Source organism: Eucalyptus grandis, chromosome 2 (genome assembly GCF_016545825.1).
Source record: "Eucalyptus grandis isolate ANBG69807.140 chromosome 2, ASM1654582v1, whole genome shotgun sequence".
Taxonomy (NCBI): domain Eukaryota; kingdom Viridiplantae; phylum Streptophyta; class Magnoliopsida; order Myrtales; family Myrtaceae; genus Eucalyptus; species Eucalyptus grandis.
In genome coordinates this window covers 41,113,081-41,137,099 of record NC_052613.1, presented here as the reverse complement: position 1 = coordinate 41,137,099, position 24,019 = coordinate 41,113,081, and the positions used below count along the sequence as shown (strand labels likewise).

The 24,019-nt window shown below is 40.8% G+C and overlaps 3 protein-coding genes across 11 annotated transcripts; 1 reads left to right on the top strand and 2 right to left on the bottom strand.

The window, feature by feature from the left end:
• Positions 1-650: 650 nt before the first annotated feature.
• LOC104432832 (L-ascorbate peroxidase, cytosolic) lies at positions 651-3,483 on the bottom strand. Of its 2 annotated transcripts, none has more exons than XM_010045376.3 (10): positions 3,244-3,483; positions 2,817-2,954; positions 2,541-2,715; positions 2,318-2,383; positions 1,797-1,845; positions 1,633-1,715; positions 1,444-1,523; positions 1,213-1,315; positions 1,055-1,113; positions 651-891 (listed from the first exon to the last, which is right to left on the bottom strand). In XM_010045376.3, the coding sequence occupies exons 2-10, from the start codon at positions 2,933-2,935 to the stop codon at positions 876-878; spliced, it is 750 nt and encodes a 249-aa protein (XP_010043678.1). In that variant the 5' UTR covers positions 2,936-2,954; positions 3,244-3,483; the 3' UTR covers positions 651-875. The 2 variants fall into 2 exon arrangements, with proteins under 2 accessions (XP_010043678.1, XP_010043679.1); XM_010045377.3 differs by having other exon boundaries at positions 3,097-3,417.
• Positions 3,484-7,397: 3,914 nt separating this feature from the next.
• Positions 7,398-17,367, top strand: LOC104432833. Of its 5 annotated transcripts, none has more exons than XM_039307809.1 (15): positions 7,400-7,568; positions 8,385-8,484; positions 8,811-8,938; positions 9,015-9,168; positions 9,348-9,457; positions 9,806-9,889; positions 9,976-10,024; positions 10,137-10,228; positions 10,848-10,986; positions 11,290-11,369; positions 11,630-13,062; positions 15,602-15,712; positions 15,790-16,502; positions 16,788-16,862; positions 16,964-17,367. In XM_039307809.1, the coding sequence occupies exons 1-13, from the start codon at positions 7,435-7,437 to the stop codon at positions 16,338-16,340; spliced, it is 3,165 nt and encodes a 1,054-aa protein (XP_039163743.1). In that variant the 5' UTR covers positions 7,400-7,434; the 3' UTR covers positions 16,341-16,502; positions 16,788-16,862; positions 16,964-17,367. The 5 variants fall into 5 exon arrangements, with proteins under 5 accessions (XP_039163744.1, XP_039163743.1, XP_039163742.1 ...); XM_039307808.1 differs by having other exon boundaries at positions 15,790-16,592; XM_039307810.1 differs by having other exon boundaries at positions 7,398-7,568; positions 10,854-10,986; positions 16,788-17,367.
• A 1,371-nt stretch (positions 17,368-18,738) lies between these two features.
• Positions 18,739-22,626, bottom strand: LOC104432834 (AP2-like ethylene-responsive transcription factor TOE3). Of its 4 annotated transcripts, none has more exons than XM_039307579.1 (10): positions 21,697-22,626; positions 21,278-21,303; positions 21,127-21,157; positions 20,943-21,030; positions 20,670-20,845; positions 20,397-20,441; positions 20,180-20,283; positions 19,962-20,071; positions 19,603-19,716; positions 18,739-19,202 (listed from the first exon to the last, which is right to left on the bottom strand). In XM_039307579.1, the coding sequence occupies exons 1-10, from the start codon at positions 22,155-22,157 to the stop codon at positions 18,951-18,953; spliced, it is 1,407 nt and encodes a 468-aa protein (XP_039163513.1). In that variant the 5' UTR covers positions 22,158-22,626; the 3' UTR covers positions 18,739-18,950. The 4 variants fall into 4 exon arrangements, with proteins under 4 accessions (XP_039163513.1, XP_010043686.2, XP_039163514.1 ...); XM_010045384.2 differs by having other exon boundaries at positions 20,670-20,815; XM_039307580.1 differs by lacking the exon at positions 20,397-20,441.
• Between the last annotated feature and the right edge of the window lie 1,393 nt (positions 22,627-24,019).

Sequence of the window (24,019 nt, the reverse complement as noted above, 5' to 3'; positions counted from 1 at the left end):
GGGCCTGCAACCCCTGGCACTGGCAACCCCGTGGGCCTTCACTCACACACCGCCCGTGTTTTCCTTTATTTTAATTTTTTCCTTTTCGAAAAGAAAAAATAGAAAAAGGAAATAAATTAAAAGATAAAATTGCCCTCACAATCAATGAATATATTTGAATAAATATTTATTTGAGATTGATATGAATATATCAAACTATTATTTGAATAAATATTTATTAAAATAATCTTCATTTAAACCCTTATATAAAAAAAATGATGACATTTCAAATTTTATTTAGTATTTTTCAAAAATATCAATGATATATATCCGATGTGAAGTAGTGCATTAACTGTGTAATATTCCGCGGCCTAAGAAAGGAAATGGTTTTTTCGTACTACAGCCTTTTCTCTCACAACCACTCATAGCAAAAGGGATTGGCCCCAAAATTGCGCGTGCTCTGAGTTTGCTCGTTCTGGCCAAAGAGGAGCAGGACGATTTGACTAATTGCTCTTCCATGCTCTCTCCACTCATCCCGACAGGTTCATTGGGCCAATGCACTTTAACCTCAAATCGAGCTACATTTCACCAAACACAACATGCATGTTTTCGGTTCTCCATAATAGCATGGGACGGAAGACACATGAGCGACAGAACATCGAGGAAGGGGGGGAAGAAGCAAAAGATCCAGATTCGGAAAGCTTGAGTTATGCAAATCAAAAGCACGCTTACATCATTTCACCTTTGTTCTTCCATTAATAGACATCTCAAAAGAAAGATCACACCAAGGAACAAACACATCAAATTTCCATCCGCATCCCGACTATTACATCTGACAAACACAGCGGATGAATCAAGCACCATCAACCTTCATACCGCAATCCATCACCAGGGGCTTAGGCATCCGCAAATCTGCAAGAAAGTTCAGCAAACCAGAACTCGGTAAATGAATTTGCTCTTACTTCAACACGCAGCGCATCTATATATTTTTGGGGTCAAAAACATGCCGTAGTATTGTCAAAAGCACAGTTTTTGTATCATGTTGCAAGGGACTGAATAGAGATATAATCGTTACCCAAGTTCAGAGAGTTTTAGGTGAGCTTCCGCATAGTCAGCGAAGAAGGCATCTTCATCCTGGAAGAGCAAAACAATGTTCAAACAGAGTGCATATGTAGATGCAGTTGCCGATTGAAAGGAACTGTGTCAAAGCAGCCAAAAAGAGAAAGTACGCACCGCAGCATATTTTTCAACAAGTGGACGGAAAACGGGATCAGTGAGAAGAGCCTTGTCGGATGGCAGCTGAAGGAGATCTTCCTTATCACCGGTCAATAGCTCCCTAAGAAAAAAAAAAGCCACTTTTTACTCGGAGTGCTATCCAGGTCCTACCGTGTCGTAGTACAATAAAATACTTCCACATCAGGCATACAAATCCATTCGCGGCACAAATAAATCCAGGAAACTCACGTGAAATAGGTGTTATCAAAAATGAGAGGATTGGTAGTCCAAGGTCCCTCAAATCCAGATCTTTCTTTGTGGCATCTTCCCTGGATGGAAGCGAAAGGAAAAATGAGTAGATGAAGTCAGAATTCACTACGCTGATTTAATTTGTGGAAAGCACCGGAAGTCCAAGTTCCAGAGAATTGAAATACAAACCAGGGTATGGCCACCAGAGAGAGCAACAATATCCTGATCGCTCAAACCCATGTGACCAAACACATCTCTCAAATGATCAGAGCCTGCGGAGATCAGGCATTTGTCATGCAAAATGCAGCACTCACATGGAGATTTGCTCTTTAAAGCAGGGAAGACGAACTAACCCTTGGTGGCATCAGGCAGACGACCCTCAGGAGGCGGTTCCGGCTTATCCTGTGGTTTAAGATGACAACACCATCATCACAACATGAACTAGGATTCAATCATCAATCATTGGCAAAACATTTTACAGGGAAAACTGGTGGGATAAAAGGCAGAGCACGAGAGTACTGACACAGAAAAGGCACAGGGGAGGCAGGTGAGATAAAGGACAAGATAATGTGTCACGACATTGCCTAGCATCACAAGGAAAAGTGCATGACATTCAAACTCCAAAGCTTATATTAACCTATCTTCGATACATCAGTCCACACAGACATAATTTGTTCTTAGAAAACAAGCAAGCCCTCAAAAAGAAGACTTAAATCTTAGACTTCTAAAACCCTAGTAAGCCTCCAAGCCGCCTAACAATTTAATTGTGAAAAAGACAGTCAATTGGAATCAAGAACTTCACAGCGCCAGCATCCCCAGGACATCAAGCTAATCAAGACAGCACCAAAAAAAAAAAAAAAAAAATTCCACTGACCTCTCTTCCCGGGTGGAACGGAATTTCAGGTCCGCCGGTGACTTCCACGGCAACAACACCAGCCAACTGCGACGCATCAGGACATAATCAGTCCAACCAAAACAATCATTAGTATGTACATGATTCCGAGCCGGCACAGCATCGGACTTTGAAAAACCCAACACGGAAGTATCATGTCCAGATCTAGGCAGCGCCTTCAGCTGCGGGCCGCAAGTAGTCTCACCTGATAGAAGTCGGCGTAAGAGAGGACAGGAAACTGCTCCTTGATGGGCTCCAACAGCCTCACGGCTATGTCGAGTCCGTTATTGGCGCCATGAGCGAGCTCAGCGGCATGCTTCATGGTCCCAAACGGACCCCCTGTCTTCGTCTTCACGTCGTAGGTACCGGCAGAGTGCCATCTGCAGGGACAGCACACGGCAAGGTCGATTCACATGACCGGAACTTCAGTCGATCGCAAATAAACTTTGGGTCTAAGAGAGAGAGAGAGAGAGAGAGGTACGCGAGACGAAGCATGAGCGGAGCGCAGTTCTTCTCGGCGATGAGGCCTCGGAGCTTCTTCTTGCATTTCTCGACGGCCTTGCTGTACTCCTCGCTCACGGTCGGGTAACACTTCCCCATGAGATCAGGCGTTCCGCGACTGCATCGAAACACAAAGACTCGTCAGTCAATCAAACGATCCACCGGAAAATCACGCGATACGGACTCGATTCGAGCGCACGATCCAAAACCGCCCGGAGATCGCGCGCGTCGAGCTACTGCTACTAGCTCGACTAACTCACGTAGAAACCCGAAAGCACGGCGAAACAGAGCGAGCACGCGCGCGAGCACGCACGAGCCGCCGGCCACGGAGCTCGACGGACGATCGGACGGCAAAAGCAGGGCGCGAGAGAGCGAGCGAGCTTCGATATCTCTCGCTCCGGACGTACCAGGAAAAGAAGAAGAAGAAGAAGAGAAGCTGAAAAGTGAGAGAGCGAGCGGCGCGAGGCGAGCACGAGCTTTTTCGGTTCTCAGAGACGCGTCGTCGAGGAGGAGATATAGGCGGGCCTGCGAGGGTGGGAAACGGAAGATTCTAGAGATTATTCGCGGTCGGACGACGGCATTGGCCCCTCGCCACCGCCTTGGGACCGTTGATCTTCCGGATGGACGGCCGAGATTTTTCCTTTGTGGGGGCGGGGGTGGTATGGGGCGGCGAGTGTTTGGGAGTAGGTCTATCTCTTTTTTTTTTTTTTTTTTTTTTTGGTCTGAAGGTCTATCTCTTGGTTGGGTTGTTGGCGGAGGAGTAAATGACGAGAAAAAATAGGAAAGAGGAGGAAAAAATGGGAGCGACTGCGTGTCTATTATTGGTTTGGAGAAAACTGCTTTGAAATTTGTCGTTGCGCTTCGCCCGGTGTGGAGAAAGAAAAGATGCCCGACACACACCCCGAAATGGACTTTAATAATGATGACGTGGACCTGGAATTAAGAAATGGTGTCTAATAACCGATTGACTGAATTGCCCTCGTTTGGTTTTATCTGGAATTTGCAGGAGAAGAGACGTGGGGGGAATTATAGTCATAGAAAATGGAATGAAACTGAAATAAATGGGAATAAAATTGGAAGTCATGCGGATGATTTTTGTGAGCCGTTGCGGCCCCATGTAGGCTGATTTTTACTTTCCAAATCTTTCTTTAAAAGGTCATTGTTGCGGACATTTAAAATCATTTGTTGTCTCGATAAAATAAATAAAATTAATTTTGAACTACGTTAAGTTTTAGAGTACAAATCGCATCCTATCATTTAGATTTGAAACATCGTATTTCGTAATACTTTATATTAATGTATTTAATGAGTATTGCTTGAATTTTCTTTCCAATTGTTGATTATATGTTTTATAATATTACTTTTAACACTCTACTCTCATATTTGTTTCCAATGAGGGTCCCCCCTTTTAGGTAGTTACCTCATGCAGTTTCCATTGGTTTTAATGCTTTAAATTAACATGCCAATAACATCATTTCTCTCACTGTTCTTCTTAAGCATCATTTCTTGGAAGTTTTTCGTTAGTATTAATATTATAATTTGTTCGGCTACTTTTCTTTAACAAAAAATCATTTAATCCAAATTTCAAAAAATCTGAAAAGTACAGCTTATTTTGTATAATAAGCATTGTCGGTTGCCTATTTTAATATAATATCACAATAGTTGTTATCCATTTACAATGTTTCTCTCATCAAAACTTTTCACATTAAGTCTATATTTCAAAGACTCCAAATATTAAGATTTTATTATTTTCTCTTATAGTTACAATAAGGCCGTGAATTTAAACTTCTCTCATCTAAATTTCCCACATTTAATCTAAATTTCAGATAGTTTCTTCTGACAAAATATGATATGAGTAATACTGGTGATCTTATACTCACAATTGTGAATATCTCCACCTTGTGAGGGCATTTGCGTCATTTAGGGGGCCGAAAAATCGTCTGCACAACTTTTTGTCTGAGCGAGACAATACGTGCGGAGTCTCTGGACATATCGCTCGTAGTGTGAACGCGGTTCTCTCTCAGGAGATTCCCTCTAAAAATCCATTTAATTATAAACGTTCCGGCTTGAAATGGTATTAGTTTGCAACCCTGCTTCTTCTTCTTCGTTTTAAATTTTCCTTTTCTATCAACAAACCTTCTATTAATAAAAGAAATTAAATAATTACATGAGGTCTAATTGAAAGTCTATTAAGCAATGGAATGGTGGTTTAAAAAATGTAAAAGTGAAACAAAAATAAAATCTAGAAGCCAGGCAATTGAGTGTTTTGATACATGATGGTTTTTTTTTTTTGTTAAAACGTGTTTAGCCTTATAATTCTAGGATTAAAATGAGAATTGTCATAATGGTAAAATGATTTGTTAAAAATTTATAAAGTTATGAGTTATGCTAGTGACAATGTTTTTGAACAATTGTAAACAATAAAATGAAGGGTAGTTGATGGTTATGTATACATAGAAAGAAAGCGAATGATTACTCAGTGAATAATATATGGCAATGATAATTTCATAAACAAACAGCGAGTTAATGGTGATTTTAGCTTGCATATTTAGATAGGTAGATATAGACACGGATGCTTTAAAATAGTAAAGTCTTGCAATATTTATTAAGTTACCAACAAAAGTGGCAGCGTAATTGTAACAAGTAAAAGTTGCTTTGCACGAAGTTTTAGAATGTTAATTGCCAAATGCTTATTGCTTTTGACGAAGACACTTTAGCGCGAGGCCGCTTGCATGCAAAATCATAAAGTCGAAATATTCCTCAATCCATTTTTATATATTGTTTAAAGAGTAATGTCCATTGGGTTGATGTTGATTGCAAGACAGATATTCAACAATTTATATCCGATAAGAATTTATTCACGCAAGCGTCTTACTCACTTTACATAATCAAAGTACTTTTTTTTATGGTGAAAGTCAAACCCTCGATGCATAGAATCGATATGAATTCCCTGTCGCATTTCACTTAAAACTCGTTCTAAACACGACATTCTCGTCGGATTGGGCCATCGACGTGACGACGCGGGTTTCCTGTACGGCCCTGAAGTTTCTCTTGGGCCTCGTTCTTGGGCGAAGTATTTGCTGAAACCGGTCAATGGGCAAGGTTAGGCCCGGCCCAAGTGAATCGGCTTGCACCGTCGCGAGTCGCTCCTTGAGTCATGACCCCTGTGAGCCGCGAGTGAGCTTTTTCGAAGTGAAAAAAGTTCCGAGCAGTCCCGATAAGGCAGTTCATAATTTCATGAAGTCGATCCCCTTATTCCACAATAATTTAAAGAGAAATATTTAAATTGTCAGCGACATGTAAAAGAAAAGCCAAAACTCACTCATCTCAACGAATTCTCGTATTTCTTTAATGAAAAAAAGTAACAACAAAAATCATAAATTATACTCACTGTAATGCTTTTACTCCAAATCTTTATGCAAAACCCAAAACTTTAAAATTGTGCATGTGTGATACATTTCCTCCAAATTTTTAATGACAAAAGATACCTCAAACTTGCACTTGTGTGATATATATTTACAAAAAAAAAATTATTAAACAAAAAGTCCAAAACTTATATCCGTAGGACACTTTTACCTCCGTATAGATTTTATCAATGGGCATTGTTAAAAATCTTATATTATTGCTTACGTGGATGGTGAAAGACAGATTGTGCTAAAGTGGCACTCACGCAAAAAAAAAACATGAGTTAACATGCCAACTCATTGTATGTTTTTATTTTCTTAATTCTTTTCTCTTTTTCCTTTTCTTTTTCCTGTGGCAAACTCACTAGCGATGGCAATGGGGGTGGCAACGGCACATACCTCATCAGGTACAAACTAAGGAAGAAGACAAAAGGGGATAGGAAAAAAAGAAAAGAAAAAAAAACATATACAATAAATTGACATGTTTTTGCTACGACTGATATGTTAGTATCGCTTGACTTCCATTGTCTATGTAGACAACCACATGACTTTTTTAACATTGTTTAACAAAGTGAGAATATGTATTAGAAAAGAAAGGAAGTATAATTGACTAATGGAACCACTTATCCTTAGTTGTGGTCAATTTGTCATGAGGTATTTGATTAAATCCTGTAATGATTCTAACTTTGAAATGCTCAATAGTCCGTCACTAATAAGCGAAATGAAAGTGAAGATGATATCAAGTCATCACGCATTTTCTATAAATTATTATGCTATAATAATTTGACGTTACATTTAAAAGTACTTTCTTTTTATCATTTTCATAATTTAATCTAACGACCGGCAGAAGTTTGACAACGACAAATCACTAATCAAACGCTAATCGGTCCAATATAATTCGATCGTGCCATGTGTCTTATCACACGACAATCATAGCGGCAGTGTTCAGTGCCGCACGACGAGCGAATCCACACATGGCAAAGTGGAGTGGCATTTGGCAGATCTGGAATCAGATAGGACCGGCCGGATTGGTGGGATTGGAGTCCAGGCAATCTGGCCGCGGTCTAAATTAATCAGGAAAAATGAAGCTAATTGGAGGGGCACGACACGGAAGTCAACCAGTCCACCCCAATTATTTTCTAGCGACAGCGACGCGCATAGGAAAAGACCGGCGGCCAAATCCGCCATCATCACATGCACGCACAACAAGAGGCTTCGCTTCGTGGTTTCGCTCTCTCGCTCTCGCTCTCGTTCTCGCCGGGTCGCGCGTCTTCTCCGCCATCCCGTCCCTCGCCGAATCCTCTCCCCGCCGTCTCCTTCCCGCATCCGTAAGTTCCTCAGGCCCTCATCTCGAACCCTAGCCTTCCCTCTCTCTCGTCGTCTCGTCGTTTTTCGTCGGCGTCGTCGCGATCTCGCATCTCCCGCGGCGCGCCGGCTACGGTCCAGCTCGATCCGCGCGTTCCGTGCGATTGCACTTGACTGAGTCGGGAGGCGTGCGGTCCGGTCCGTCCGCCCATTCGAGGTCGCTGGCGATGGCGGCGCTCTCGTGATTTATCTGATCCGCGAGGTCACGGTCCGCGGGGCGGATTGAGATCGACCGATGTTTTTTGCGTTGATCGAGTAGGGATCGAGGGTTTTGGTTTGCGATATATGGAGGGAGGGTGGACTGTGCGTTTGATGATATCGACTTCATTGGGATTTTTTTGGGGTTGACTCGTCACTGTGGATGTCCGTTTATCGAAAGCTGGATTATCAAGTGATGGCAGTCGAAAAGTATGGACGTAGAATTTTTAAAGGAAGGACGATACTGGAATTGATGCATCATTTGACTGAATGTACTCCTGGACAGTGGTTTAACATGTCTTTCCTTCTGACCCCGAGCCTGAGCCATTCTTGGTTTTCTTTGTCTTTAATCGGTCTAGTCAAGGCAAAAGACGGAGGAAGCTGAAATTGTGAAATTGTTTCGAAAGTGGACGTTTTCCAATTATTAGGCTGAGTTTGATGTGTTAACACCTTGTTTGTTTTCGTTTCAATTACTCCCATGCAACCTCGATGAGTTAATAACAGTGAGATTGGACTCAAACGTTTCTCTGAAATTTCTGCCGGCTCATCCTGCTTCATGAATTCATTCCATTTAAATTCAGGGATACCATGTGCGACGAGGGAGAAAAGACCTGTCCTCTTTGTGCTGAGGAGATGGATTTGACGGATCAGCAATTGAAACCTTGCAAATGTGGATATGAGGTCTGAAAGTTAAATATAATCTTCTCTTAGTTCCTCACTTTCATTCTGCGTTGGTTGTGCCGTGGGGAGTCTCATTTCTCATTTCATTTCTTACTATTCATTCATGTTCTTTGTTCTGTGCAAAGCAGTGAATTTAGATAAACAAGGCTCATGGTATCCTTTGAAATTATCATCATTCTAAAACCCATGTTTAGCAAGATTGTTACAAAATCAAGAAACTTGGTCCTTAGAATATCAAGCTTGCACCTGATATTTGGATCATGCTTGCCAACTATTGCCGATTATGTATGCCTCTGTCTCTCATTCAATTTCTGTGTCTATCTTAGATATGTGTTTGGTGTTGGCATCACATAATGGACATGGCAGAGAAGGATGAAACAGAGGGGCGTTGCCCAGCATGTCGAGCCCCTTATGACAAGGAGAAGATTGTAGGGACGGCTGCAAACTGTGAGAGGTGTTATTCTGATGTGCGCGATTCTGATTTGACTTCCATATCAGCTTTCTTTTGGTGATCGTATCTTTTCTATCAGATTGGTGGCTGAAATTAATACAGAGAAAAAAATGAAGTGTCAAAGGGCAAAGACAAAATCTTCAGAGGGGAGAAAGCAATTGGGTAGTGTTCGGGTGATACAACGGAACCTTGTGTACATAGTCGGCTTGCCTCTTAACTTAGCAGATGAAGATGTGTGTGTCTCTCTCTCTGTTCTCCTTCCCTCTCTCATGCAACATGGAAACTATTTCCTACTCATGCTTACCCTAAGTATAATCGGGCATTTGTTCACTCACATATACTGACTTACTGGTCCAGCTATTGATTTTTGCTGATTCAGACCGGTGATATTATCTGTATGATATACATGCAGATTCTTCAGCGGAGAGAATACTTCAGTCAGTATGGGAAGGTTCTTAAAGTATCTATGTCCCAGACAGCTACTGGTGCCATTCAGCAGTTTCCAAACAACACCTGCAGTGTGTGAGTTGACAAATTTCCAAGAGTCTGGTCTGAAGAAATGTCATCATTCTTAATCTGTTTTTAGCTGAACAGAGTGTTGTTCTTGGAACTGTGCTGTCTTAAATTGTTCTTTCCTGATTCGCATGAGTTTTAAGGGGAGAGTTTTTTTCCCCCTAGATAGCTTTTTGGTCATGCACCTTCAGCTTTTGGTTATGTGGCTGATTGGCCTCTTCCGTCTTCCAATTTTTAGACTCATTGCCTGGAATTTCTTTCAGGTCTGTGATTTCTTTTGCACTTTATATTTCCTCACAAAAACATATGGTCTTAAGTAGATAGTTGCTTACAAATGTACTGTATGCTTTCCCTTAGATATATTACTTTCTCAAAAGAGGAGGAAGCAGTCCGTTGTATTCAGTCTGTTCATGGGTATGTGTTGGATGGTAGACCATTAAGGTATTTCTCATTTCCGGATATGTATTTTCTCCCTATGTTTGCTGCATAAGGCAGATCAATTTGATGATTTTGGATGGCGCGTTCAGGGCATGTTTTGGAACCACTAAGTACTGTCATGCATGGCTTAGAAATGCGGTATGAACCACAAATAAGATATCATCAGTCTGTTCCATTTTATCTTATGGGAAAGATAGCTTTATTAAGGTTCTTTGAACTTAATTAAGCTAACGAGTTTTTTCTAATCCAGCCCTGCACCAACCCAGATTGTCTCTATCTGCATGAGACTGGGTCTCAGGAGGATAGCTTCACCAAGGATGAAATAATTTCAGCATACACAAGGTCCGGTTTTTTTTTTAGTGCCAGCATTGTCTTACCCTTCTTTTTTTTTTTTCTTCTTTTGAGGGGAATAACACAAAGGTGCTGAGATCAAAGTTTCTTTTGTGGAGCTGGCCTCTTCTTATGTCAGAAGAAGATGATTATCTTATTTCGCACTACCTTCGTTCTTTCTAGTTACTAGGATCAGTTCTATAATCATGTAAAACAGGCAATAGGAATTATTATAAATGCATGAACTCATATTTTACTGGTCTACAAATTATAGTGTTGATCAGCACTTGCTGAACTAGTTTGAAACACCTCCAAGTTGTTGATTTGCCGTTCCTGCTATCTCTTAGATGTATTGTCAATCTTTTGATTTTTTTCTACCGGTAATATCTTTATTTTGTCTATATATTTGTAAACATTTGTCGTGTGTAGGTATGGAAGCATAGTTGTGGTTTACTTACGGCAATAAACTACATGTATCTATACAGCACATTTATGTGTATTTATAGGATTTAATATTTTGTGAGATAGAGTTCAGAAATTGATGCATTTCGGTCCCTTTCTGCTAACGTTTAGCTGATTTAATAGAATGTGATGACATATTATTGTGCTAAACTATCTTGTTGCTTTAAAGGACTAGGGTCCAGCAAATGACAGGCAATGGCTACTGTATGCAAAGGCGCACTGGAAGTGTATTGCCACCTCCATTTGATTATAACTGTAACAGCACCTTGCCTTCTGCCACAAAACCAAATATCAATAATGCTTCAAATGTAAGATTTTAGTATTCCGGTTGTATGTTGAGCTTCTCACTGTTGAGGATTAGTTATGGCTTCCTTTCAAGTATACCATGGTAAACATTCCAGAGGCATTTCATTGAATGCGCATTCTATTATTTATGTTTAATTGATTAATTTGCTGGTGCATTTTAATCTTGCTCAATCACGTTGTCTTTACATGGATGTTGTTCAGTATGCTTGACTTTTATAGATGTTTCTTGATTTCCCTTATTAATTTATATATATATATATATATATATATATATATATATATTTTTTTTTTTTTTTTTTTTGTAGAATGCAGCAAACGTGATTAAAGTTTCTCTACCAAATGGAACCACTACTAGGTCGGCTACTCTTCCTGCTGCAGCTTCATGGTAATGCGGTCATTAGAAGTTTAAAAAACCAGAAAAACGTTGTCTGTTTCTCAATGGAACTTATCTTGACTGGTTAATCACCTGAGATGTCACAGTTTCCTATCAGCCTTTTATTTTTGAGATAATCAAAACAAACAGCGCCATTAGTTCTTTGAAATGCTTGGTACAGGGGCTGAAGGGAACATTATGCATTGATAACTATTTACTGCTATTTAGTTGTGCTACCTTTTATTTGCAACTCTCTTTGACATGTAAATTAGGGGACAGCGTGCTCAAGCTGCAACTTCAGAATGTTCTGATAGACCATACAAAGAGAAGTCTGCGATGGCTAGTGGAGTATCCATAACTGTAGTAGGTGCAGATACAGCTCAACATTCTCCACCGCATGGTGATGGGGTGAAAAAGCCACCCTTGAATGATCAAAATTGTATAGCAGCTAAAATTATGTTGGGCTCATCAAGTTGTTCAAAGCAGCACAATTGTATAGAGTCCGACCTCTCTTTGTCAGTTAAACCTGCTGCAGCAGATGGGACTACGGCTACTGATATTACAGGTGGCAGGTTATCCGATTTAATAAGTAGCAAGGAAGGTAGAAACATTAGTAGCATGCCCCAGAACACTGTAAAATCTGCCAGGAGCACTTGTGAATCAGCTAGTACTTATGCAGAGAAAGAAGAACATGCTCAAATTAATGGTAAGAATAAGAAATTGTGCTCTGACGTATCATCATTAAGTGTGCATGGAAAACTCCAGGGTGAATCATCAGGCAGTCCAGTGCCTACCTTTTGCATCTCTGATCCAGGATGGATTGTATCAATGGGGAATCAGAGTATACTGCAACAATCATGCGTGGATAACTATAAAGAGTCTTTGCCTTTGGCAGTGGTCAGCAATGTTCCATCCAACAGGGACAGGGAGGTCTTTTTTCCGACTGATCGATTGCCAACTATGCATTCTCAAGTTGAAGAAGATGTATTATGTTTCAATAATCGAAGACTTGAAGATCCAGAAGTCTTTGATTATTCAACTTCTTTCTCTACTTCTGGAAATCTGTCTCATGTGTCAAATTGTTCCACATCTCATTCTTCACAGCATAGTGAGGTGGTCAATATCAATAATTTAAGTGCCAGTTTAATACCTGTAGATAGTAATATGGAAGGAAGAAGTTCAGCAATATCTAGTCGAAACCTTGAAAAGATGGTAAATGATCGTGCGGATTTGGATAGAACTTCTGAAGTTAGAGAGAGGCAATTTGGAATGTTGCAAGGCAATGGATCTAAAGTTGAGATGCACAATTCTTTAAAAGCAGGTGAAAGCAGTATGATCTCCAATATCTTGTCTCTGGATCTTGATTTGTGGAGTGACTCATTGTCCTCACCTCAGCATTTGGCTAATCTTTTGGGTGAGTCAGACAAGCACGAAGGTTCTGTTAGATCTTCGAGTTACCGAAAAGTTCAAAACAGCAACCAGTCCAGGTTCTCTTTTGCCAGACAAGAAGAATCAATTACTCATGCATTTGATGTCAACCCACCTTTTACTATCACTGAGCAGATGCCTAGAAACAGATCTCTTGATGAAGATTTTGGTAAAAATTGTCGGTCATACTCACATAATCCTGTGGTTGTTAATGGGTCTCTTTCGAGATTTGAGGAGGTAGGCAATCGTGCTGCCTCTCAATCAGTTCTCTCATCTGGTAAGACCCCTGGTAGAGTTCTGATTGCTTCTTTTCTATTTAAAAGTTTAGTCTTTTTCAGTAAATTTCATTTCTATATCATGAAAGTTTGCCATATCTAGTTTGCTATGCGTATTTACTGATCTGTTTGCAATACTTGTGATCTTGCCTGAAGTTTGGAGTTTATTGTCTGTCTTGATGGGTCCATCGTCACCCCTTATTTGGATGCATATTTTTCTGTGACATGACGATAGAATGTAAATTAATGTGAGGAGATGATAATGAAAGATGTGGAGTATTTAGAGCTTATGAGGATCCAATTTATAGAATTGAGAACAGTGGTGTAATAGGATTCATATTGCCAAGCCCATTTAGTGGGCTTGCATATGTCATTGTTGTCATTTTTGTCGTCATTATATGCTGATAGTCCATTAATCATGAAATTTTTCTTGGAGCTTGTTTGCGCTTCTTATATCTTGTACTTATGATTTTCCCACTTCAAATAGTATCCCCAACTGGAAAGACCTATTCCGATACATGAAACTACTATGTCATCTCAAGATTGTTCCCACAGTGGTAGATGTTCACATTCTATAGATGCAGATAGCTTATGATCTCAAGAATGTCCTAGGGAGGATATAGCTGGAAATACCCGCATGAATATGGAGAAATGAAATGTAAGATGCTAAATTCTGGGATTGTTTGGGAGTTAGATTAATTTGGTGGTTTTTCCAGAGAGGCTTTGGTTGGGTTCCTTTCCATGGGGGTACTTAATTGATTCTCCTTTGCATTAAAGGGTACTTTTGTAAGCATTATTTTTTTAGAAACATATTTCTTTATTCATAAAAAGTGGTCGGATTTTATTTTTCCTTTTGGTTTGGTCCTGTTCATGTCACTGTCACTTTCACTGCTTAGGTTGGTCCTCCTTTTTTTCCTGTCAGGCAGGTCCTCTTTCTATCTAAATTCATTGCACATGCTTGCTTAGGGTCTGTTGGTTAACTGGCCAAATAATAACTGATTATATTCTTTTGTTCTCTGCAACGAAAAAAGAACAGAAATCTGTTTGGTAACTTTTTTATTTCCGGGAGTAAATTTGGGATAGAATTAAGAAGTAGAAAAAAGTTATTTCTTTGTTGTTGGAATAATTCTAAAATCAAGCCAATATTCTTTTTCTTTTCTTTTCTTCTTTTCCTGTTCTTTCCATTTCTCTTCTTCCTCATTGTTGGTTGCCAGCCATGGCGATGGCCAGCAACTGGCTGGGCAAGGTCCGGCAAGTGCACTGGAGCTCTCTAGATGTGGGTGAGGCTGAGCCTTACTGGTGGCTGGGCGAGCTCGCTTGGCCAATAGGGAGGCTTGACCAGCCATCGGCGAGGCTCGGCCTTGCCAGGCCTTGCTGCTAGCTGCCGCAAGACTGTGGCCAGCGACCGGCTAGAGAAGAAGAAGAGGGATAGAAAAAGATAAAGAAAAAAAGGAGAGAGAAGAAAACAAAAAAGAGAAAAATATAGTAAAAGTTTTAAAAAATTGAAAGAAATTTTAATTCATAAAAGAATTTGAGATTTTACTAAACGCATATTTTTATCTTGGGAATAGAAATTTTAGACAATTACCAAACGCCTTCAAATGCTTAGAAACTTGTCCAGGGAACAAAATAAAAAGGAATTATTTCTAAGCATAAATTGTTCTCAAGAAGAGAATAGTTACCAAATGCACTGTTAGTTTCTCCTTATTTTATGTTGGCTCTTTGTGGTCACAAAAGCAATAATTTTATTGCATTGTGACAGCAAAATCACGAGTTGTGGTCCAAGACTCAAGTTTAATTGCTTAAAGCATGCATGCACTAATCATTGCTTCCGTTACTCCATGGCTTTAATCTGTTTGTGTTCCCTTGCATGTGCATGGCTGTAAAAATATCAAGTTGTCTGTTACCTGTTATTAGGTTTTCATATAGTTAGTGTAACTTTCTTTTGTTGTGATTAACCAATCAGTCCAATTCTCACTTCTTGAATCTCATGCTTTTGACTTTAAGTTCATCATGTGTCAGACATTTTCCATGCTGCATGATATATGGTCTTAGCTCTCTGATTATATCTACTGCCGTCATTTCCCTGGACAAATTTTTGCTACATGCAAGCTAAGGTTTATTGTTGTACAAAAACCTTTATTTAGAACTTTTTGAAGATGGCTTGAATTGTACAATTACTTTCTGTCAACCACTGAAGAGTTATGGCCAGTTTCCCTGATTGTCGGTTTACTTGGATTGTATGAGTCCTAATCTTACTGTGATTTCTGTTGTTATCTGGTTGATGATGCTTAAGAAAGATAAATTTGGTAATTTTATGCGCCACACTATGCATAAAATGCCTTCATAAACATAGCACTTTGGCTGGTGTTGAGCTTGCAACTTTAGTGGAACTATGCATCTCAATTTTATTTTGACTGTTCATTTCCTGAATTCAAAAGGCTCCACTTATTTATGTCTTCTGCTATAAATATGTTTTGTTGCTGTAGTGCTTTTTGGGTGCCTAGTAGCTTCCTGACTTTCTTGTTTAACTACTGGTAGGTTCAAGATCTCAAATTTCTGCTCCACCTGGTTTCTCTGTTCCCAATAAAGCACCTCCACCAGGGTTTTCTTCTCATGAGAGAACTGATAGGAATTTTGACACTTATTTGGGTGAGATATTATGTGATTCAGCAAGTTCTTTTTAGTACTTTTGTGCTTGAAATAATTGCTATAATTTTCTATCTCAGGGAACCATTTGCCTGACATCAACTTGTTGAGAAATTCATATCAGACACAACCAAATGCGAGTGTCAACAGTACAGGAGACATTGAATTCATGGATCCTGCTATTTTAGCTGTTGGCAGAGGGACGATTCAAGGTGGTTTCAATAGCCCATCATTCGATCTTGGGTCATTATCTCAACAACTGAATACTTTGGACAGTGATGCTGGACATAATTTATTAATGAAAAGATCTTTTCCTGCACACTCGAATTTAAGATATGAGACAAGTGCAGGTTATGCTTCTCTTAATAATTCCTTTGACATTGCTTCGAGGATTTTTGATCAGTCACAAATGGGAAATGTATCATCTTACACGCAGCTTTCTCTCCAAAGGAGTATGTCCAATGGCCGCTGGAGTGGTCGGAACACCATTCCTGGTGGAGATGGTGTGGTTATGGCTGAGTTGCTTAGAAATGAGAGGCTTGGAATTAATAAGATCTGCGACAGTCTTGAGAATCAGAAGTATTGCATGCCTAGTTCAGGGGATCTGTGTAACAGATCATTTGGGATGTGATTTCCATGAAGTGCAATGTTTGCTGATTGTTTGTGAGGGCTGTTGTTTATCCATTTTGTGCAAGATATTACCTTACTTGAGATGGGACAGAATCTTGACAGCTCTCACTGGGCCTATTGAGGGATAGAACTTTAGACATTTGGCGGTCTTCATGCTCGGCAGGTAAATGTACGGCATTTGCATCAGAATTATTCTTTGAACCCAATACTGTTGGAGTGTTGGGACTTAAAGCATGCGGGCTTCTGAGGACTCGTAAGTTGCAAAAGAAGTTTTTCCTTGCATCCAAATGTATTTTTTGTTAGCATATATGTAATCTTTTCTTCCTTGTTATGAAGAACATGTGCATATATCTTCTTCCTCAAGTCCAAATGCATTTTCTATTGGTATGTTGTTTTTTCCAACCCCAATAACCTTTTCTTTCTTTTTAATTTTGGGGTGTGATTGCAGGTGATTTCTGCCATAGTTTATGTGCCAAACACGAAAGATTAGCAGTGCAGTGCGCTGTGTAATCAAACCTGGCTGGTTAGTTCACGTGTGCCCTTTGCTGATCGCTGTTGATATATGCAGACATTGATCTCAACCCTCTTGTCCCGGGTAACAATTTATGTGGGGCAACAATGCAGCAGGAGATATCGAGTAGGAAATGGACTGTGAGAATGAATGTTCTCTTTGGTGTTGGATTGTTTGCTTCAGTCGGCCTCTTGAGCACTTCCCCTTGGCCTTCTTATCACCAACATCAGGAGGTAGTCTGGATTTCTGATGGTAGCTCATGCCCAAGCTACGGTTTCTGTCTGCAGTCCTAGGGAGCGATGCGTTGCTTTTCACTTATTTGCATTAGCTCCTTGTTATACTAGTGGAACGGATGGAAATTCTTGTCAGTTTGTCCATGTTTATGTTAAATTGATTACCCCTGAAATGGTGCAAGACCGATTCAGTACCGGTTGAGTTCACTATGTCATGTTGCTGGCATCACATCGTTAAGACGTTTTCTTTGCTGAAATATATCATGGAATCATGTTTAAGACGATCTTTTTCCGTGGCAGTTGGAAATTCGTATTTTAGTAAAAGCAAAAATGTAGAGGGGTGAGAGTAAGAGGTTCTTGTGAGAGTTCACCTCCCAATGGGTTCTACAGCCGAGGCTTCGGAGGCCTGGAGTTTATGATCTTAAACCTAGTGGTGTCAGACCTTTATTAGCTTTTGTTTTAGGGTGAACGTTCGTGCTTTGAGTCGTGCATCTGGACTATCGATGTCAAACAAGCCGGCCCGTGCCTGGAACGACCCGTTTTGTTAAGGGGCTTTGATGGGCAGGCGCATTTGATTTCATGCCCTTTGGGGCCATTTTCTACAATTTGTTGGGCCCATCAACAATAGCCCGCCGCTACTTATCAGTTATCATCTGCCGAGGCCTGTTTAGAACAAAAAAAAAAGAATAGATATCCGTTTGGTAAAGCGTGGCCGGCTCCCGGTGAGGTTGAGCTCGCCTTGCCATTGGCAGGCTCGAACTTGCCCAACCACCAGTGAGGCTGAGCTTCACCAAACCCCAGTGAGGTTAATGTCACCTAGCCATGGTGAGGCCGATCTCGTGGTGGCTGAGCGAGGTTAAGCCTCTCAATTGGTGGCCAAGTGAGGACGAGTCTTGTCGATGGCTTCGCGAGTTCGATCTTGCTGAGGGTTGCCAACGCTCCGAGGTTAAGCCTCTCAATTGGTGGCCAAGTGAGGACGAGTCTTGTCGATGGCTTCGCGAGTTGGTCTTTAAGGAAGCTCCAACGAGAAAAATTGGCTTAAGGAAAAAAAAAAAAAAGGAAGGAAAAAAAAAAGTAATAAAATTATTTTAAAAATTAAAGGAAAATTTGAGTCGCAAAAGAATTTATGAGTCATACCAAATGCGTATTTTTATTCAGGAAATAAATATGAATTTTGAGCAATTATCAAACGTTTTTAAATGCTTAGAAGCTCATCTATGAAATAGAATTAGAAAAATCATTTATGAGCAGAAATTATGCTTGAAAAGTTACTAAACTAATTCTAAACCACAAATAGCTGGGATGGTCGGGTTGTTGCATGGCCTCTGTCCGGACAACCGTCTCAAATGTTGTGCCGAACCGAGAGTGACCTTGCTAATTTTTACATACACACTACCTCTTTCGTTAGACCCGATTATCAATCAAATCCGGCTGACCTATTGGCCTCGACAAAAAAACTCTTTAAGAGGGTAGGTACGAGTACGCATTCTTTTTCGATCCCGCGTAATAAGTATGTCCTAGTAATGAGGACCAATAGAATTGCCAGAATGAAACTTGCACTCTGGTTTTGTAGGCGTCCACTCCTAGGATTAAATCGTATCGTGATAGGGACTATTAGAGCGAAATTAAATTGGTCAACATCGGGAGCAAATAAGTACGTCTAACGTACGAATGATACTACGAGGGGAATCAAAATGACCTTTGCCTTTCGTGTCGCTATCTGCACAAAACAATTGCATGTTAAGGAGTCAGAATAAAAATTCTATGAGTGCGATGTCGACCCAAACGATACAGGAAACTATGAAGACCAAGCTATTAGTTGTTTTTGCCGTTGGTTCATCATAGAGAAAACAACTTATATTGGCGGTCATGGAGATGTCATCTGATCGTTGCATCGAGAGGAATTGGAGGCTACTGTATAGGGAGGAGGGAAGCGAGACGGTGGTGATGCAACCATGGCAGCGGAGTAAGGAGGGACTGAATATGGGAATCCTGATGATGCTGCAGTCGAGGACGGTGGCACTGAAGCAGCACTGGTACTGACTTGGTCACGCATTGGCCAGACCCAGTGCAATCCTTGCGAGGAAGGGACTTCATTTCTCTGCTCAGTATCTTTTTCCTGCATAACCAGTGCAGATTCCATCATGATTAGGACTCACAGAGATTTCGAGAAGCCTTTTTATCATCATTGTCTTTGACTCTGCAATTAGTTATCTAATGCCATCATTCCAGGTATTCAGATATCCAGATTTACCACCAGAAGATCTGAGCTAATAGCCAGTCATGCAGATCGACAAGCATTGGGAAATAGTCTCTTGTAAGCAGTTCAATTAAATCAATGGCCAAATGTAAAAAACCTGAAATTTCCAACCCGACAAGTATTGCAAGGTCCTATAGCTATCTGCACAACTTTGTTCATGACAATTGTGTTGGTATTTCGGAGAATGAAACATGCAGCTGGATCTTTTCAGAGAGTCAATTCTTATATATTCTCTAGAGAAATCAAATGGAATCTTTACCTCATTTGAGAAGAAACGAGGGTATACACAGTTCTGTGAAGAATGATGGTGGGATGTCATTGATAAACCTCTGAGTGCTGAGTCACCTAGTACTGCCGAAGCAAAATTAGGTATCTGCAAAATAGTATACAAAGAATATGAGCAGCTATTAATACTGGCAACTGTATAATTTCCACCATCCAGCAGAAGTATGGCAAACAAGTTTGCACGCTACATAAAAGCTGTCACACCACAAGATAATCCCTCTGTCTACATCCACCATGGCTTGCAGAGCCAAGGGATTAATTTTCAATAGGGACATGGGATCGATTATGGCAAAGTGCAAAAAGGAATAAAAATCATGTTGCTTATAAGATTACCCCTGAAAATGTCTCAGCATGGCATGGTAGGTGCTCATCAGCATCCTTCACTGAACTTCCAAAGGAAGGGGCTGACATGCCCAAGTTCAGTTCCAGATTGTGGTCGCTACCTGCATTAAATGTTTTAAGATAAACCGGTCCATCACTTGGAAAGACAGGATCTCAGATACTTTCTATTCAAAGCGAGCTATAAAGGAATTGATAGTATCGCATAATACCTTCATTCATAGCCACAGGAATCATCTGCCCTTCATAAGAACTTGGTTCAAAGTTGGTGACAGCTTCTCTTCCATTATATCTGATTGCTGCCTTGTCATAAGCCCTGACGTCCAGAATATTAGACCACAGACATGTTGGATAGAATTAGGAATCGTAATGAAGTTGAGAGTTTTCTATTAACAAATTTTGGATCAGGTAATTCATAATCTTTAAGACCTTGCAGCTTCTACTTCACCGTCGAAGAGCCCAAGGTATATATACCTGCATGCAAGCATTGCAATCTCCAAAATGAAAATGCCATGTCTTTTTTCTAGATAAGCATAAAAAGAACCCCATCCAATCATTTTTCTTCAATATAGGATTTTACTATTTCTCAAGTAGAGGGACAAGCAAAAGCCCTCTGAGAACTAGCAGCAAGAAGATAATAGTGCGAGCAGAAGCTTAGACGAAAGGAAGGGCAAGGTAAAACAGCATGAGCCAGCATCTTACTTCTTGCCAAGAAATTGTCCCATTCTAGCCTCCCACCGACCACACTTGTGCAATGTCACTCCTCGATATTTGGAGCTCCCTCTTGAAAAGCCAGTGCTCTGTCTACGAAGAATGTGGACAAAGTCTTCCTTGGACAGACTCTTCATCTGTGCCGGTACAACAATCAAGGAAAGACCCTAAGCAAACACATAATATCTTTGAAGAAAGGAAGAAGGCAAACAGAGAACAAGAATAAGGAGAATTGTCAAATGGAACGGATAAAACTATGAATACCTGCTTCAGATCCTCCTCATAGTCACTCATATGGAAGTTGATGTCTGCATCTACTCCTCTGAATTTAATGGCAGCCCGATCATAGGCTCTGAATGCATGAAATCCAGATAAAGAGAATCATTAATTTGAGTTGAATAAACAAATTGAAAGGGCAATAGCTTCAGTACACAACACACTAAATTACCTAGCTGCAGCCTGAGCCGTGTCAAATCCACCTAAAGAAAAACCATCTCGGATCACTAAATCATTCGACAACGTAAAGTAGACGCAAAGTACATCGATAACAGGAAAAAAGTCAAAACACATACATATCTGATAATATGTCATGTACTCACCTAAATATACCTGTTTTCCACAGTCCCTGTACCGAAAGAAACAGGCAAAAACCCATAGTCAACACTAAAATCAAAATGAAGATTTGATACTGAAGCAACTAAAAGGCCATATTCGTTCTTTTTCATAAATTCCGGGGAAGAAAAATTTCAGGACAACGAAATGTAGGGAAACTTCCGAGAGTTCAGGAAGGGTAATAAGTAATAAATGCATCAAAGGCCTCTCTCCAACCCGTCACACACGAAAGCCACGTAGCACAGAGAATTCCCCCAATTAGAAAATCCATCCATCCCTTCGGTGATTTAAGAACAATTAGGAGGCTCCAGTTACGGAAGCCCATGGTTTTCCGGATTCAACGTTGATTAAGTTCAAAATTAGCAGCATCAATTTACTGAAACAGAATACGAGTTAATCGACCAACCAAATATGCGATTCCCATCGTCCAGTCCTCCGGTAAAACGTGACTCCTCTGAACTCCGAGCTCTTCGACTTCGGACCTCTCCTGCTCTTCTTCGCTTGCTGCGATTGCTGTTGCGGCATTACACGCGCGTGACTCCCTCCTCCGCTTCCGCTGCCGCCATTCCCGAAGGAAAGCTCCATCGGCATCTCCCCAGGGGAACACTCCTCTTCTTTCAGAGGGAACAGCTCCTTCGTCTCGACGGCGTCGTTCCCCCCGCCGTCGGCCTTCACGATGCCGAACTGGAAGGTGTGCACGTCGCCGGCGGCGCGTGCGGAGGACGAATCGTCGTCGCCGGCGTCGGCATTGACGATCGACGAGTTCGATGTCCCCGATTCGTCCATTTGGTTTCCCGAGACGTCGGAAAGCTTCTCCTCCTGATAAGAGCTCTCCGCGGAGAGGACATTGAGGTTGAGATCCAGCATCGCCGCTCCAAATCGATCGTCCGCAACCCGCAGAGGCAGTCTCCTCCCGTGCGCTCCCCGAACTGGCTTTTGCTTCAACAGCTCGCGCTCATCATCCGACAGTCGATCGATTCAGTGGCGAACGAGTAAGGATCACCTCCACCTAAATACACCGGAGCTCCAAAACGAAAACTCACCGAGAGAGAGAGAGAGAGAGAGAAAGAGGTGACCGGAGAAAGGAGGAGAGGTCGCCGATTCCGTCGCCGCTTCTTCCGGTCAGTCGAGCAGCCGGAGATACTATCCGGCGGCTGCCGGAGGACAGGGCGAATTGCTGCGGAAGAAGGATCGACGACTTCCGACCAATCGCATTCCCCGATCACTCCGCGACGGCAATGATCGCCGGCGATAGAGAGAGGGAGAGAGAGAGGGATGGACGCGACGTGATGAAGGAACAGCTCGGACTCTGATTTTACAGAGAAGGAGAGAGAGAGAGGGAGGAGGGGAAGGAATATATAAGCATTTTCTCTCTCTATCTCTCTCGCGCGCGGAACCGGCTCGGGCGGTGGCCGGTCGCCTCCCTTCGCGATCCCAACGGCCCCCCGCGCACCGTTCCATGGTTTGTTTCCGCTTTTGTACAAGCACTAGTGGCTTCCCGCTGACAGCCCCAGCGTACCGAATTCCGGGGGGAAAAATACGGGCCGTCCGTTCGCGGGAAATCGGAGGGCTCACGCGCGGCGGCCGTACGATATTCCAAAAGGGCAAAGCCCCGGTCAATGCCAATCATGGCGAGCTTTCACGTTGGTTTTGTGAGTTCGGAATCGTACGTCCCGGGTATTTTGGGACGACCCTTGGAAGAGGAAAGTTCCCCAATTGCTATCCGCTTGGAGTTCAATCACGGGGTAATGACACGTATGGCTTCTACACTTTAAGTTAACCTGCAATATAATCGTTGAATTTTTAATTTTTGTAGTATGATTCTTAAATATTTAATTTATTTGATACAATTCTTAAACTTTTAGTTTATATTTAAATAATCCCCACAATTATATGATAATATTTAGTATTATCCATGAACTTAAATTAATAAAAATGTAATATTGGAGGATAACATGTACATTTTCATTTAAAATGTGTACCGATATTTTAGGAATTATATTGAATAAATTTAAAATTTATGGACGGCATTATAAATTAGGCCAAAGTTCAGTAAATATATTGAGCAAATTAAAAGTTCAAACACTACATTGCATATTGAATTAAAATTCAAGAATTATTTATCTCATTTTCCCTTTAATTATTACGTGTGTTTCAATGACTATTTGGGCTTTTATACTCAACGCAACAAACTTGTAAAAATTCTTCATGTTTATCATCTATAGTACATCAATTTTCTTTAAAGAATTCGATCATTAATTTATTTCCGGTTGTTGATTTTTTAGTTTCTCACATCTTTTAGGTTTAGTTTTACGCATTACTATTCAATAGAACAAGAGGCAAAGTAAACTATGATTATACATGAGTGAATGATGGGAGTGATCGATTTAAGGTAAGTAAGTTCCGAAGTTGCAATTTAGAGTTCTCTAATCTTCTTTTGAAAAATTGAAATCCAAATTAATACATAAAAGCATGATATATGTTGCAAAGAGCTGTGAGGGTGCACAAATTAATGAACCTAATTCTCTGACAGGCACACTTTTCTCACGTAGCCACAAATTTGACAAATGCTGCCCATAGATAGAGTTGCCATTTAGTTATTTCCTTCTCTTTTTGTGTTGGACGTGCAATTTTCATAACCAAAATGCATCGAGGTGTATAGTTTCATTGTGAACGAATATTGTTCCTCGTCATTCGATGCTATATGATAATACAATGCTTAAACTAGG